Source organism: Clarias gariepinus, chromosome 3 (assembly GCF_024256425.1).
Source record: "Clarias gariepinus isolate MV-2021 ecotype Netherlands chromosome 3, CGAR_prim_01v2, whole genome shotgun sequence".
Classification (NCBI taxonomy): domain Eukaryota; kingdom Metazoa; phylum Chordata; class Actinopteri; order Siluriformes; family Clariidae; genus Clarias; species Clarias gariepinus.
This window is the reverse complement of record NC_071102.1, coordinates 36,173,456-36,189,438: the sequence shown is the minus strand read 5'-3', so window position 1 is coordinate 36,189,438 and position 15,983 is coordinate 36,173,456. Positions and strand designations below refer to the sequence as shown.

At 39.4% G+C, this 15,983-nt stretch overlaps 2 protein-coding genes across 3 annotated transcripts; one reads left to right on the top strand and one right to left on the bottom strand.

Moving 5' to 3' along the window:
* Positions 1-1,773: 1,773 nt before the first annotated feature.
* Positions 1,774-12,997, bottom strand: parp10 (poly(ADP-ribose) polymerase family member 10). Of its 2 annotated transcripts, none has more exons than XM_053492397.1 (13): positions 12,979-12,997; positions 12,749-12,819; positions 11,592-11,766; positions 11,247-11,489; positions 10,925-11,155; positions 9,286-10,313; positions 7,709-7,924; positions 6,919-7,039; positions 6,752-6,831; positions 5,106-5,898; positions 4,686-4,807; positions 4,336-4,507; positions 1,774-2,128 (listed from the first exon to the last, which is right to left on the bottom strand). In XM_053492397.1, exons 3-13 carry the CDS (start codon positions 11,764-11,766, stop codon positions 1,830-1,832), a joined length of 3,480 nt encoding a protein of 1,159 aa, XP_053348372.1. In that variant the 5' UTR covers positions 12,749-12,819; positions 12,979-12,997; the 3' UTR covers positions 1,774-1,829. The 2 variants fall into 2 exon arrangements, with proteins under 2 accessions (XP_053348372.1, XP_053348371.1); XM_053492396.1 differs by having other exon boundaries at positions 12,898-12,994.
* Positions 12,998-13,037: 40 nt separating this feature from the next.
* polr2k (RNA polymerase II, I and III subunit K) lies at positions 13,038-15,876 on the top strand. Its single transcript, XM_053492398.1, has 4 exons — positions 13,038-13,128; positions 13,350-13,412; positions 14,008-14,100; positions 15,705-15,876. The coding sequence occupies exons 2-4, from the start codon at positions 13,352-13,354 to the stop codon at positions 15,725-15,727; spliced, it is 177 nt and encodes a 58-aa protein (XP_053348373.1). The 5' UTR covers positions 13,038-13,128; positions 13,350-13,351; the 3' UTR covers positions 15,728-15,876.
* The last annotated feature ends 107 nt before the right edge of the window (positions 15,877-15,983 follow it).

The following is a 15,983-nucleotide window of genomic DNA, read 5'->3' as shown; positions in this document are numbered from 1 at the left end:
GTGAGTGGTGCAAGACTAAGGTCATGAGAGTCAATGCAGTTAAGGGTACATAATGAGTACATAAAAAAATATGGGAGACATATGTATATACTGAAGGAGAGTAATATATAATATTGTGGCGTGGGCGGGGCGGCGGCTGACGACCAGCATGCTTTGCGGGAATGTCGGTGTGTTCACCATGATGGGGAAAGGTGTTTGGGTTAGTGACTTCGGCCCTGTTGTGTGTGTGTGTTGAGGTGTGACATGTGAAATGTGCTCTAGTTCAGGCTAACGCTGAATTAGATGTAGGCTCCTGAGTGAAGGTGCTGCTCATGCCATACCTGCTGTGTGCTCAATAAAGTACTCCCAGCCATTGCATTGGGCAGCAAATAAGCTCACTCGTCTCTCTAGCATTCCTTCCAGCGTAAAAACGCTACAATATATATTTAACTGGTTGTTGAGAGATCCTGTCACCAAGAATCCTAATCACATCCCCAGCCACCGTAAACAGTATTAAAGCAGCGTATGGGCCCAGGAACAAAGAATAACGAAAGTGGACTTCATAATAATAAAATCACCTCTCCTGCTATACTGAACTTCCAGATGCCTAAGACAGCAGGGACTGATCTGCAGTCCATTATCACCCAAATGAGGATGGGTTCCCCGTTGAGTCTGGTTCCTCTCAAGGTTTCTTCCTAATGCCATCTCAGGGAGTTTCTTCTGGCCACCGTCGCCTTCGGCTCGCTCAGGAACAATCTGATTATTCTGATTGATATATACTGTATTTTCTCACACTTTTTTCCATATTTTTTGGATTCTGTAAAGCTACTTTGCGATAATCATAACTGTTTTAAAATCCCTGTATAAATAAAACTGAACTGAATTGATTTGAATTAACCCAAATCAATACATTACAAAAACCACCTCTGCCTTCAGATGTGAACTTTGTTACAAGATCTCTGCAAAAACACAAAGTCCATGTGCACACGCCTGAGAGTATAAACCTGATAAATGATGAATTACGTAATATCTGATTACAGAGCGAGACTTGGAGCAGGTTTTTCTCTCCACAGGGATCTTGACCCCTGACAGTTGACGCATACAGTAAATACTTTTGAAAATGCTTTTGTTATGCTTAAAAAATAAATCCTGGTTTGTGTGCTTTTTGGTTTATTAACATAATTAAGATGTCATTAAAGTGAAAGGTAGTCTATTAATCATAGACACAATCTTTATCAGCTGCATGTGTTTTATTTATTTATTTATTTATTATTTATTTATTTATTTATCTATCCCATATTTATTAATTTATTTTAAATAAGTGAAACTATTGGAGGAATAAAATGTTATTTAATAAGAGCTATTAATTAAATATGCACAGTATGTGTTAATATTTATTAATATGTTTATACATTTATTATTAAAATAATTATTCATTTCAAACCAGTTTAATTGTTATTTTAAAATTATTAAAAATAATTGTTATTAAATGTCTTTTATATATTGTAAATCACATTATACTTAAGTCTATGACAAGCATTACATAAAATGCTTATTATTATAACCATGATAATGAAACTTAACCAGGCTTTTAAACACACTCCCACACACTTGTTTTTATGTGTTTATTAGTACTCTCCACAGATAAGCAGCAGTCTTTGGTGGCCATTGATTAATAAGACTGTAAAATTGTGTGTGTGTGTGTGTGTGTGTGTGTGTGTGTGTGTGTGTGTATGTGTGTGTGTGTGTGTGTGTAAGCGTTTAAAAGTCATGTTGGTGTGAATCAGAAGTGTGAATCAGAAGTGTGAATCATGCAGATGAGATGTGGAGACGGAAGCGTGTCGTGGTTGTCACCCGGGACCCTTCATGCAGGTGATGAGGTACTGCGGGTACGCCTGCGTGTCGTTGAAGATGACGAACAGACTGGGTTTGTTCACGTTGTCCACTACGCTGTGGTAGCGTACCGGGATGTCTGAGCCCTCTTTAAGCGGCGCCGTGCGCATTTCATGTTTCCCCTGGATGAAGTCTCCCGTCAGAACCCGGGCTACGAAGATGAATTTGTGTTTGTCAGCATTGGGAGGAGAGTAGGTGTCTGAGATTGAGTACGAGGCATCCACTGCGAAGTACACGCCCTGTCCAAACGCTGTGGCTGTGTGGAGAAAAAAATATTCCGTCAGGAGGGCATTTTAGCGCATAACACTGGGCTCTCTGTTCAGGTATTTTACATGCCTGCTGCGGATATGTTCCCTCTAACCATCTGGGTATTACCTCATAGTGGCGCTTCACATTACTGCTTTTAATTAACACCACAGTTTTGCCAAACTGTGTCGCGCTTTCATTTCTGCTTCTTAAGGAGTGTGGCGGCTTGTAAGTGCATTACCATAATTCCTGTGTCTTCCACATATTCTATCTATAAATGGGAAACCATCGTGTTGATTGACTCTGTTGAGCCACGCATATAGCCACGCCCACCTCAAGGAAAAAGCAATGAACAGTACAGTTAAACCTTGATTTGCGAGCATGATTCGTTCCGGAAATGTGCTTATAATCCAAAGCATTCATATATCAAATTCTCCCTATAAGAAATAATGGAAACTGAGATGATTTGTTCTAAAACTCAAAAATATTCATTAAAAAATGATTAATACAAAATATAAAGTAAAAATAAAACAAATTAACATGCACTTTACCTTTTTTTTTTTTTTTTTTTTTTTTTTCCAATTTTCTCCCCAATATTAGTTGTAGCAAATTCCTCCCCGTCACTAGGGGGCTCCCACATTAAGGCTACTACTACCACTTAGTCAGGAGGGCGAAGACTATCCCGTGTTTCCTCCGAACCGCGTGACGTCAGCCGACTGCATCTTTTCGAACTGCTTGCTCACGCCCCGTTAGGGGCGGAGTAACACACTTAAAGGAAAGCGCTAGCCGCTTCTTCCGCGAGCTCACAGACGCCCCTGATTGGCTGTAGAGCCGTGATTAATGTGGGAGCGCAAGTACCTCTCATCCCTCCCCCCTGAGAGAGCTCGGCCAATCAGCTCTCTCTGTGCCTCCAGCATCACCCGGGGTTCGAACCAGCGCTCCGCGGATGATAGGGCGAGCTTTACCACTGCACCACTCGGAGGCCACACTTTACCTTTTAAAATGGAAAAAAAAGGTAAACACTGCTCTATGTTGGCTTTCTGGAATCTTTTTCTTTTTGTGTGACTTTAACAAAGAACCTCTCTAATGTCACCTGCTTTTATCTCCTTTTGAGGATTTCGCAGAAACCTTGCTCATTTAGCAAGTTTGCTCATCTTGCAAAACACTCACAGACTAAGTTACTTGCAATCCAAGGTTTAACTGTATACTTATATTTTTTTTTATAAAAAAGTACCCTTTCCTGCAACATTTTGATTTCACTTATGGCACAGGTTTAACTGGCAAATATCTAAGTACTGCCAAAGTGTCATTAAATTCTGCAACTTTTCTGAGTCTGGTTTCGAGTCCTCCATTATGGATGAAACATAAATATATCATTAAAAGAGTGAGTCCTAATATATAAAGGGAAGTCGCTAAATCCCAAATCATGCACTATGTAATTTTTTATTAACCACTGCGACATTGCATTGCACTGTGTTGTGCATATTAACAGCGGTGTAGTGCGTATTAACACTTATGTATGTAAGTACATAACAGTTTTTATTAATGGTTATGTAATTTGTATTAACAGCTACATAGTGTTTATCAACAACTATTAGCATTTATGTAGTTCATTACCAGTTACACAGTGTGTATTAACAGCTACGTAGTGTGTATTAACAGTTATGAAATGTGTATTAACAGCTACGTAGTGTGTATTAACAGTATGTAGTGTGTGTTAACCAATATGTAATGTGTATTAACTGTTATGTAGTGTGTATTAACAGTTATGTAATGTGCATTTACAGTTATGGAATGTGTACCAAAAGCTACATAGTGTGTTTTAACAGTTATGTAGTGTGTGTTAACCAATATGTAATGTGTGTTAACAGTTATGTAGTGTGTATTAAACAGTTATGTAGTGTGTTTTAACTGCTACGTAGTGTGTATTAACCGCTACTTAGTGGGTAATACTACTAAGTAGTGTGTATTAACAGTTATGTAGCGTGTATTAAGTGCTTTGTAGTGTGTATTAACCACCACGTAGTGTGTATTAACCACCACGTAGTGTGTACTAACAGTTATGTAGTGTGTATTTACCGCTACGTAGTATGTATTAACAGGTACATAGTGCATATTAACAGCTACGTAGCTTGTATTAACAGTTATCTAATGCATGTTAAAAGCAGATGATTTAACCTGATGATATGAACACTTTTAGGTGTATGGGCGTGTTACCGTTTTTGCCGCAGAAGCTCCTGTTGAAGCCGTGGATGCAGATTTCCTTCACGCTGCTCTCATTAGTGCCGTGGTAAAGCGTTCGCTCCACATCACCTCGAAACTTCTGCTCCATGTCCGCCTTTTTCAGCTGGTACTGTCTGAACAGCAGCTGGTTCGTCAGCTTCTCCACCTGGACACAAATTAACACATGACACAAGCTTTACAATCCTGCATTCTGATTGGTCAAGTAGGTGTTGATTAATGCTCTTGCAGCTCTGACAGTAATGCACTCGCTTATGTTTATATGTTACGGTTGCTACAGTAACAGGAACATGGTTTATGGACAATGCTCGACACTTTGGGTTCACCTGGATGACTTGGACAGGTTCAGAAATGCTCCTTAGGAATTCTGCAGCAACTTCGTTATACTCTGTGGAGCCTTTCTCAAGTCTCTGGGTGTCTGGCATGCCAGACAGCAGACTGTAATTTTCTGAAATACAAAAATAAAATAAGCTGCTGGCTGGGAGAACCTACAAAACACAGGCTTTCTGTTTTCTTCTCTGTGATTATTGTAATCCTCATCTCTACACCACTGATAAGCTCCCCATGTTTAATAGATTTTTTTATAATCTTAAGTTTATTTTAAATCTTAAGCACTTTATTATGATAATTAAGTGATATGATTTTATATTTCAGGCTTGTTCCTGAAGTATTCGGAGGATTTACAGTTTTACTGGTTGTCTCAAAGCGTTATGAGAACATAAAGAAGCAATGTAAATGTTCCTGACCTTGGAAATCGGAGTACAGGTCAAGAGAGCTAGGCAGCTTCCGTGAGATGGTCACGGATCGTCCAGACGACACGCTGAACTCCTGCATCTTGGCAAAGTCAATGGTATACGGCTGGTTGTTGAACAGGATGTCGAGCTTGTCTTGTTTCATCCTCCAGGCGGTTTCGATTAACACTGTGGCCTCAGGCGGGTACGGGGTTGCCGCTGAGCTGTCTCTGTCGTGCCACACCCACTGCACGGTCTTCAGGATCTCGGCATCTGTGGTGCTGCCGTCTGCTCTCTCCAGCAGCGCATTCAGATCGGGCATCGCTCCGGTGACGTAGTCTTTAAACCCCGAGACCGTGGCAGTAGTGCCCTGGATCTGGATCTCTACGCCATGCTTCCTCTTAATGAGGTCCAGGCAGCGCCGGTGGAAAGCCGACAGCTTCCTGAAGCTGGTGTGCTGCAGTTTCTCCTCACACTGCCTCAGGCCCACCTTCTTCCCCAGAGCGATGTCGACACGCACCAGGTCGTGTGAGTAAGAAGCAAACACCTCGATCTGTGCTGTGTTCGCGGAACTGATGGCGTCCTGCAGAGACTCGTCCATCGCCTTCTTCAGCATCTGGCTCTCGTCCGCCGGCACCTCGTCTTTGGAGAGCTGGAGGACTTTCTGCAGCTCCTCCTCTGCGAATTGTTCTGGGTTCTGATTCATCTCCATGGACAGCTGGATGGCCAGAGAGAGACGCGCGTCTTCATCCAGACTGATCTGGCCTTCTGGCTGAGTCTCGGATTCAATCGCTTCCAGGGTTTCTGGCTAAAAAGGAGACAACCAACTGCCTTTAAGACCCCGAGGAATTCAGGTTTTATTGTTGTAATGTGTCTAAAATATCTGATGATTCAGAGAACATCGCGTTATATACTTATATTATTATCTGCAAATAACTGTTTATAAACTCTTTATAATATCAACACAAAAATATTTAATTTCTGATTTCTTTATCCAGAAAATGAGTTTTTCTGAAAAATATATCTTTTTTTATTAAGATCTCATTATACAGAACATCACACTGTCTAAAAATATTGTATTATCTAAAATAATTAAACTGTCTAGAAAAATCCTTATTATCTTGTTATCTAGAAAATCTCTATAGTGAAGAGTTTTCTACGTGAAAATCTATATAATTTCTTTTTGGAAAATCCAACTATCTAACTATCTAGAAAACTCCATATCTTATCATCTACAAGTAAATCTCATTATCTGGAAAATATCTCTTAAAAAATCTAGATCTAGAAAATGTGAGTGTGTACAAAATATTTCATTTAAAAAGAATAAAAAAGGAATAATTATCTTTATTATTATTTAGAAACCTTTCCAATATCTCATTATCTGGAAAAGACATCTTCACACGCTTATAATCAAATCTCAGTTTCACGAGATATAAAAGAAATGATCTTAAGAATTAGCATTTATTTGTCTTATTATCTAGAAAACATCTCATTATCTCATCTTTCATTTTTCTCACACTTAAACATTTAATTTACTTACATCTTTAATTTTACAAACCATCAAATGACTCTTATTGTATATCTGGGACTTTATCGTGTGAAATGACAGTAAAGACATTAAGTGTCTCTGTCCTGTAGGAGAACCCTACAACTGGACTGACCTGTTCAAGGGCTTCCGAGTACAGATCCAACTCCCCCCCCTGCAGCTGTGACAAGATCTTCTTCGTCTCCTCTAGACGAGCTGAGAATGTGTGTGACATTAGCATGGTTAGTACGTTTGTACGACTCAGAACAACAGAACTTATGAGAAAATCACAATGACAGGAACCTGAGGTGTCTTTATCAGTAGACGAGAGTGCGCCGGCCCTCAGGGCGGTCAAACCCTCAACTGATGAGCTCCTTGCAAAGTTCTGACTCGTTGTTATTTTCCACGCCAGAGCGAAGATGTCCTAAAGGAAGAAGAAGGAGAACAGATTAAACGCAGAGTGATAAACCGCTTAAACAGGGTTACTTTTTAAAATCATTTTTGCTCAGACACTTAGAGTTTATTATAAAGTTATAATAAATATTTAAAACATTTAGTTTATAAAAATCAGTATTAACATTAAGATTTTTAAGCAAATACAGTAGTAATAAATACAGTAGTATTTGTTTAACAATCTTAATGTTAATACTGATTTTTATAAACTAAATGTTTTAAATATTCATTATAACTTTTTATAACTTTATACAAACTTCCAAACTACAGAAATTGTGTACAAAGTATTCTTTTTTCCTAAAAATAAAAGTGACAGATTTTTTTTTATTAACACTGTATATAGTGTAAATGTTTATATAAAATATAAAATATTTACCATGTAATTTTTCTTTATTTTTTAAATCATTAAATGTGTAAAAAGTTACTAATTGTATGGTAATGTATTTTTTGTTAAACAAATAAAAGTAAGTATTTAATACAGGAATCATAAGATATTTTTAATAAGACAATTAAATAATCAGAGTTTAATAATTACGTATTAACTTATGATTACATTACACAGTATAATTATTATCTGCAGACACCATTTTATTCAATTACACACATTAAGTTCGTCTCATTGCAGGCACTTCATGGTTACCTCGTCCTCCAGGGGCTCCCAGTGCACCCTCTCCAGGCTGATGTAGACCTGGAACTTGGCGGTCATCTCTCCCAGGATGCTCTGCCCCTCCTGGTCATGGAGCAGGAAGCGGGCGATGCCCGGCTGGCTCACCGTGATGATCTTGGTGAGGGTGGAGTTAACCACGGCGGATAAAACCTCGCCCGCTGTCTGACACGGCACTAAGTTTCCCTGGATCTGTCCATCAACAGTTGCAGAAAATCACACACACATATTTCTAACGCACAGTATAATCTAAGCAAATCCACTTTATGGAATAACAGCAGCCGTAACCAATAGATTATATAATAAATAAATATTAAATCATATGGGAGAATTTATATATATAAAAAATTATCTTTATTTAAAATGTAATTAAAATAATTGGTACTAATTCTTTTTTTTTTCCTGATAGAAAAAATACAAGTATTTTATTTTGCTTCATTAAAAATAAACGTTATATTATACTAAAATAAGTAAAAATAATTTATTTCATCTTCTGTGGCAAATAGAAATAAACGCAAAAAATTTCTCTCATTAAAAATGTTTTATGCAAAAAGTTTGTTTTATGATTATGCAAATGTTTACAATTAATCTAAAATATATGTAATTTTTTATACAACTGTTTAAATATTATTCAACAATAAACAACTGATTTTAACTAATGATTAATTTACAATGCATATATATTCATTCAAGTTGATACAAATAAAAAACAACCTATTAAAATGAACTACTCAATAAAAAGATTAAATAAATGAATAAATCATAAAATGTATTACAATATTGATAGTTATACGTACAGTTAAACCTTGGCACAATGCATTTTAGAAGCGCGCTTGTATATCAAAGTGAATTTCCCTGATAAGAAATAATGAAAACTCTGATGAATTAGTACACAACCCAGAAATATAAATATGAAAGTGATTAATGCAAAATAAAAAGCAAAAAATAAATAAATTAACCTGCACTTTGCACAGTATTATAGTAAAGGGCGATTACCCATAATCCCACAGCGCAATTTTGTGATCAGTTGTAATGGCTCAGTTGTGATCATGTGAGGCTCGGCAGACAAAGCGCATGCACACTACAGTATTCGTATATTAATATTTCGCTCGTTAAAATTTTACATTTTAAACATTAAAATTTTACATTTTAAAAGTTTTAATTTATTTTAAAGTTTTGCAAAACACTTGCAGACCAAGTTACTTGCAATCCAAGGTTCCACTGTATTTGAAATAAAATTTTTTTACACAAAATTATATTTAATTAATTGACCAATAATTAAAGTATATATACTGTAAATGTAAAAAACTTTTTTGTATTTATTATATATTTATTTTAAACAATACTTGTTTTTAAAAGTAATTAAAATCACTGGCATCTCAATTTAAATTAAGATTTTAATGCTCGAATAATAATACCACAATCATATCAAATTTTTTTTTAGATATATTAAGCATCTGTACATACTTACATTTTATTCTTTAGTTGTTTTAATTTTCTACTGTATGTATTATGTTTTATAAAAAGTGATGATAGTGAACGCAGGGACTCACGCTCAGCCCGTCCCCTGTGTCAAGGGGGAAGATTATGACCTCGCTCATGTCCATGAGCAGCTGTTGATGGTGCAGCTGGATGTAGGTGAGCATGGCAGGCTGCATGCTGATTACGACCTCTTTCTGAATAGGCGTCCTGAGGAACCGATCCAGGCTCTCCTTCAACTCCTGCTCCCTATCCTTAAGCGTCACCACGGAGACGGTGTTCCCCTCGGCGGAGGCCTGGGCACTGCACGTGTCCTGAGTCATGAGGAAGCTTCTCCACTCTTCGGAGGCGATCAGGTACTCATACTCAGGCTCCACGGGCAGGGCGAACTCGCTGACCGCACCCTTGATCACCTCACGCGCTTGGGTCACCATCTGCATAGAGGTGGAGCTTAAAATCAGCACGCCCCCTGTCACAGTATATGTGCAGGGCAGCCCCTGGCCCCTTAGCTTGTCTGTCAGCTTGTCTCTAATGTCCTGTCTCTGGAGGAAGTCAGCTTTCAGGGCGCTGACGGGGACGTGGGCCTGCGACACGCTGCTCAGGAACTCCAGCAGCTCGCTCTTCAGTTTCTCGGCTTCGTCTTGGACGGGGCCTTTCACCTCCACGCCATTCTGCGAGACTCTGATTGTGTAACCGGGGTGAGACTTTTCCAGCTTGTTAGGGAGGTCTGAGAGAGAGATCAGCTGGCGTTTGGTGGGGTCAGGGACAGAGAGATGGCAAACACAGGGCTGTGCAGGTGAAGGTTGAGAGACCTGCGAGGTGGCACTGGAAAGGTTTACAGGTTTTGGAGTCACTTGGACGTCAGGTTTTGGGACGACAGTTTCCTGACTGGGTGGCCGTGGCGCTACACCACTGAGGATATCAGGGTGTGTGCCATTCGAAGGCGATACAGCGCTACCCTGATCCACTGCACCCAAAGTTGTCCCGTTCTGTAACTCCGCCTGAGACGCTCCTTCCTCCGAGTGCAAGAAAGAATAATACGGTTTCACAGTCAAGTCCGTCTCCTCCAGGCTGTGAGTCTTCTGAAGTACACCGTCTACAGCTGTTTAACAATAACATCCCATAGAATACAAAATAAATGAGAGAAAACACTTAAACTTTAGCCAAGACACCGAATGCACTAATCTGAGACATTCCTAGAGAGGGTGTGGCCAATGAGCGTGCTTGATCGACAGCAGTATGGCACAGTCACTATACAGGGAGAGTGAAGAAGGCGTGGCCTTTGAGTAGTGGATGTGGCTTCGGTGTAATGTGTGTATGGGTTGGCTTGTGTTTAGTGGGTGTGGCATCTCTGCCAGTTCAGGTGAGGGAAGTGTAGCCTGTGTGTATTAGATGAGGCTTCAGGGTAGTGGGCGTGGTCTGTCTTTCTGTTAGTGTGGCCTGTTTTTTATGGGTGTGGTCTGTCCTTTGAGGGTGTGGCATTATAGCAAATAGGGCATGGCCTTTCTGCTATGGGTGGAGCATGTTTCTATTGATTGTTATTTGTAGTTAGTGTGGCCTTTTGTTGTTGCAGTGGGTGTGTCCTGTGTGCAGTGGGTGTGTCCTGTTTGCAGTAGGTGTGACCTATGTGCAGAGGGTGTGGCCTATGTGCCGTGTATTAAACTGAGCCAGCTCTTGACTGTAGGAAATTAATCTCTGTTAGTCGTGACTTACACTGCACTTCTTTAAAGGAGACTTTAGCGAGTTGCTGAGAGACCCTGCTCACGGCCGTCACTTCTCCACCTCCACTGCGGCTGCTCTCGAAGTAGAGCGTTAGCAGATCGTCGGTCAGGTCAGGGGTCAGGTTTTCCACCATGATGGAATCTGTGCATTCTACCTGCTCCAGGCTCAGCCTCGCTCCCTCCAGCGCTCGCTTGGAAACTTTACTGCACATCTTCTTGAAATCTGTAAAGAAATTTCCAACACCACAGTGTGAGATGTTTAACAGGCTCAGAAGACATTGAGTCAGCGTTACCATGTGTTTCTACTCACTAACCCTCGGGTGCAGGCTGGTTGAGGTGAATAAGGACCAGGTCTTTCCCCGGAGACAGGTAAAGAGTGTAGTTATCTGCGTCGAGCCCCGTCAGATTCTCCACGTAAAGCTCCAGCATGTCACGTGTGGTGCTGGGAGAGAGACCGCGCAGCACAAGTTTCCCATGATCCTTTGGAGGTTTCTTGCGTACAATCAGTTTGGCATCCATAAGGGTGTGTGAGCCTTTCTGCACAACGCTCCTTGCGACTAGTCAATACACACACAAACACACACACACGTTCTGTTTGTAAAGTACATAATATAATAAAGGAATATCATAAGCCACTGAAATAGATATACAAGTCTAACCTTCTGCATTTTCAAACACCAGTAAGGCTTTGTCTCCTTTCCTTTCCAAAGAAATAACGGTTCCTCCTCCGGACCTCCTCTTGTTTTCAAAGTAGAGGCACAGCAGGTCATCATCCACCTCAGCTGGGATCTGAAGGACCTCCAAACTGCAATCTTCCAGGTTTTCATCCTCCATCTTGATCGTGAGAGAGGAAACAGAGAAGCAGGGACATGCAGTTAGGCCGTGCTCCAGTTCTCTTACTGGAGTATTTCTGTACAAAAAATCCCTGTTTACAACATAAACGTAAAAAATCAGAGTGTATCTAATAAATAACAGCCGACTAGATTAAAGGTTGAAGTAATTACTTAGAGTAGAAGGTGGATATGATAAAGTCATCCTTTTTCTAAAACCAAATTTAAATATTGCCTGGATTGTCACAGTACATTTCTCATTTGTATAATTCTACTAGAATAGCATTTTCCGTGCCTTAAAAAAGCATAAGGCCCCTTCCTGAAATGTGAACCTTACCAGGAGTGGTTGGCCTACCAAAAATACTCCATGTACACACTGACAACCGATCCAGGAGCTTAAAAACAAACCCAGAACAACATCTAAAGAACTGCAGGCCTCACTTGCCTTAGGATTCAACAATAAGAAACAGACTGGGTAAAAACGACATCCATGGAAAAATTACAGGGCGAAAGCGACTGCTGACCAAAAAGAACGCAAAGGCTTGGTTATACCCAAGACCCAAGGGCAAATATTCTGTAGACCGATGAGACAAAGGGGTGTGTCCTGTTACTTCTGTTGTAAAACGAACACAGCAGTTCATAAAAAGAACATCATACCAACAGTCACACATGGTGGTGGTAGCGTGACAGTCTGGGGCTGCTTTGTAGCTTCTGGACCTAAATGACCTGCCATAGGAATGTAACCAACCGACTGGATTCCAACCGTCTTTAGTGAAACAAACTGCACTGTATACTATATATATATATATATATGCACATGTCAGTCATGTTTTTATTTCTTATGAACAGAAAGTGAAACCATGCAGTACTTCTTTAAACGCCGACTACCAAGAGTTTATACACGATTCAAACACAGACCCGTTAATCATACTGTGCGAATTTGGACTAAAAGACAATCTAACAGGTGTTTGTTAGTAATGTCTCACCTCTTACAATACCTCGCTTCAGATCATGACGCGAAAATCCCCTTTACTTCCTGTTTAGTTCTCGCAGATACCTAAAAAAAAAAGGCAAAAAATTCACATTTGTTTAAGTCTGTTGATTGATTAATGTTTAGAAACTATATAACACGCACCTGGTTGTAAAGTATAACCTGTGTATCATATGTTTATTTGATATTATTATTACGAAGAGGGAAAGTTCCAAACTATCTTACGTCATCTTCCTTCGACCAGGAAACAACATGAACAGGGCGCATGCGCAGAAGGTACTGCCGTCGAAAACGCGAGAGTTCGCGTTCAGCAGTGCGCATGCGCAAACGCAGACGACGAAATAGCAGCGCGGGTCTGAGGCACGCTAGTTGCTGGTGAGTTTGCCGTTTAGTTAGCTATTTTTAAAAAAAAAAGTTTTTCGTAAAATAAGGGTAGAAAATAAATCCTAAATCTGATTGACTTTTTGGTTTAGCTTTTTGTCAGTTTGACCCCTTACACGCGCTTGCTAGCTAACGTTCTTGCTAGTGTTGCACTGCTAGCTAACTAGCCAGTCGATTTAAACCTATTTAAAGTGTTTATTCATGTGTTATTTCAGAAATGGATTCTCAGAAAGACATACAGCCTCCTAAACAGCAGCCCATGATTTACATCTGTGGAGGTGAAGTCCTTTAACTAGCATTAAAGAATTAACACTTAGTTTAGATTTTATTATGTCTTTCAGATTTGTGTGTTTGGTGTCACTTTGAAGTCAGCCCAATTTGGACGGGATTAGTTATGCAGGTTATAGGTGGAAAAGCTCGAGGATTCATTTACAGACTGCACGCATACACACTTCTGGAAAGATTACACCGTATTTACAGTAACTTTGTTCACTACCGTTCAGATGGGGTTAGTTTTCCAGGCACAAGCGTGTTAGTTAAATGTTCCAGGAGAATCTCCATGTAAATACACTCACAGTCTGTAGCTGTCCTAATTGAGGTCTGGAAAAAGTGCAGAACTAATATATACAGCATATTGCTATGATAAATAAAACGTTACAAACGTGCAGATGGAAAACTAATCCCATCTCAGCAGAGCGATCGTCTACTCTACAGTGAATGCAGGTTTATTAATATGTGATGTTTTATATAATCTACTGTACACACAGACATATTATTTTTTATTTACACTCCGCTCTGTTTAATCTGCTGTGCTGTAGTCATGTGCTTGTTATTTAAGACTTAAGAGATGATAATGATGACAATGTTTAACAGAGTGCCACACGGAAAATGAGATCAAGGCCAGAGACCCGATCCGATGCAGAGAGTGCGGCTACAGAATCATGTACAAGAAGAGGACGAAGAGATGTATCCTTTATTTATCAGCATTACCATTATCGAGTTTTTTTTTTTTATTATTTCTTTCTAAGTGTATTCATTAGTGGGAGGGGTTTATGGCATGGCCAGAGACCAGAAATTATTAAAATACAAGATACACAGGATTTGGGAAAGAAACAGCAACGTAGTGTTCCGATATTGTACTGTTTAGAAGAAATAAAAGAACAAGTGCAGTCTTTTGTCAAATGACGTTAAAGTACATAATTGAAGAGCAGGTTGGATGGTTTTCATGGTTACATCTCAGTAAGTGATGTTACTCTAGTTAATGTGTGTATGTACTGAATAAGACTTTTATTTATTATTAATTAATCATTATAGATAACTATTAAACATGTCATGCTTTTCCTTAAGTGGAGGTTTGAGTGAAATGTATCAATTGTGTTTTAAATATGAAGCATGAACTACTACAGGATGTGTCACACAGCATACAGTAAAATGGCGCTGTGAAAAAATAAACAAATTTTTTCGAAATTGAACTGTAGAATAGTTTTAACGCTTTTTTAAGTTCTGCGTTTAAGAAAGAGAGTGAGTGAGATTCTAACACAAAGGTATCATCATTGTTCTGTACTGGAGGAGTTTCTATAAAAACGCTTAGGGTTTCACTTTTGTGGTATTAACAGCAGTTACATCATAGTGCTGTTGTATCCTGCGCTCTGATTGTTCAGAAGATGTTGATTAATAACAGTAGCTCTGAGAATAGAGTAAGTTTGTTATTGTTGTTTCCATATTAAAACAGATTTAACTAAATTTATATACTTAGCAAAAAAAGAAACGTCCTCTGACTTTCAACTGTTTTTACTTTCAGTAAACTTATGGTGTTGACTCTTTTAGTGTTCATACAAATATTTACACATTAAGACATAAACTAAAAATGTTTTACAATGTGTCCCTGAATGAAGGGAGGCTCAAAATCAAAAGTACCAGTCAGTATCTGGTGTTACCACCAGCTGCTTGAAGTACTGCAGTGCATCTCCTTCTTATGGACTGCCTATTGTGGACAGTCTGAGCACTGATGGAGGCATTGTGTGTTCCTGTACCTGTCACGCAGGCGTGATATTTGGATGTACCGTTCCTGTGCAGGTGTTGTTACAAGTGGTCTTCCACTGTGAGGATGATCAGCTGTCCTTCCTGTCTCCCTGTAGCGCTGTCTTAGGCGTCTCACAATGCGGACATGGCAATTTATTGCCCTAGCCACATCAGCAGTCCTCATGCCTCCCTGCTGCATGCCTAATGCACGTTTACGCAGATGAGCAGGGACTCTGGGCATCTTTCTTTGGGTGTTTTTTTTTTACAGTCGGTAGACAAGTCTCTTTAGTGTCCTGCGTTTTTAGAACTGTGACCTTAAATGCCTACTTTCTGTAAGCTGTTAAGGTCTTAACGACCATTTCACTGGTGCATGTTTATTAATTGATTATGGTTAATTGAACATGCATGGAAAACATTGTTTAAACCCTTTACAATAAATATGAGTATATAATATCAATGTTTTCTCTAAGGAAGTGTTTAACATTTATGAAAGTATTCTTCAGTGTCTAAGTGTGTGTAAGTGTCTATTCCTTAACTCTGGTCCTAAGTGGTCGTGTTCGATGCCCGGTGAGCTCCAGCCCCTCAGATTGTCCCGCTCCGAAATGAAACCTGACTGCATTTTTTTTCTTTGTGTTTTTTTTCTACATCCATTTTAATTTGAGATTGTAAATAAGTGTGTACAAGTTAAATGGTTAAATACAGTTGTGTGTAAAACGCTGAGTCATGGTCCTGCTTGTGTTCAAAGTGTTGGTGTGTTAATCCTGTGGAGCTTCTGGGATTTCCTGTTTAGGGGAGGAAATTAATTCTGTTGTTTTACTGGTTACATC

Coding starts and splice junctions, on each gene's coding strand:
- polr2k (XM_053492398.1), top strand. CDS start 13,352: ATGGATTCTCAGAAAGACATACAGCCTCCTAAACAGCAGCCCATGATT. Junction 13,413..14,007: donor CATGATTTACATCTGTGGAG/GTGAAGTCCTTT, acceptor AATGTTTAACAG/AGTGCCACACGGAAAATGAG. Junction 14,101..15,704: donor CAAGAAGAGGACGAAGAGAT/GTATCCTTTATT, acceptor TCTGGTCCTAAG/TGGTCGTGTTCGATGCCCGG.
- parp10 (XM_053492397.1), bottom strand. CDS start 11,766: ATGGAGGATGAAAACCTGGAAGATTGCAGTTTGGAGGTCCTTCAGATC. Junction 10,314..10,924: donor CTCCTTTAAAGAAGTGCAGT/GTAAGTCACGAC, acceptor ATTGTTAAACAG/CTGTAGACGGTGTACTTCAG. Junction 5,899..6,751: donor ACTCGGAAGCCCTTGAACAG/GTCAGTCCAGTT, acceptor TCTCCTTTTTAG/CCAGAAACCCTGGAAGCGAT.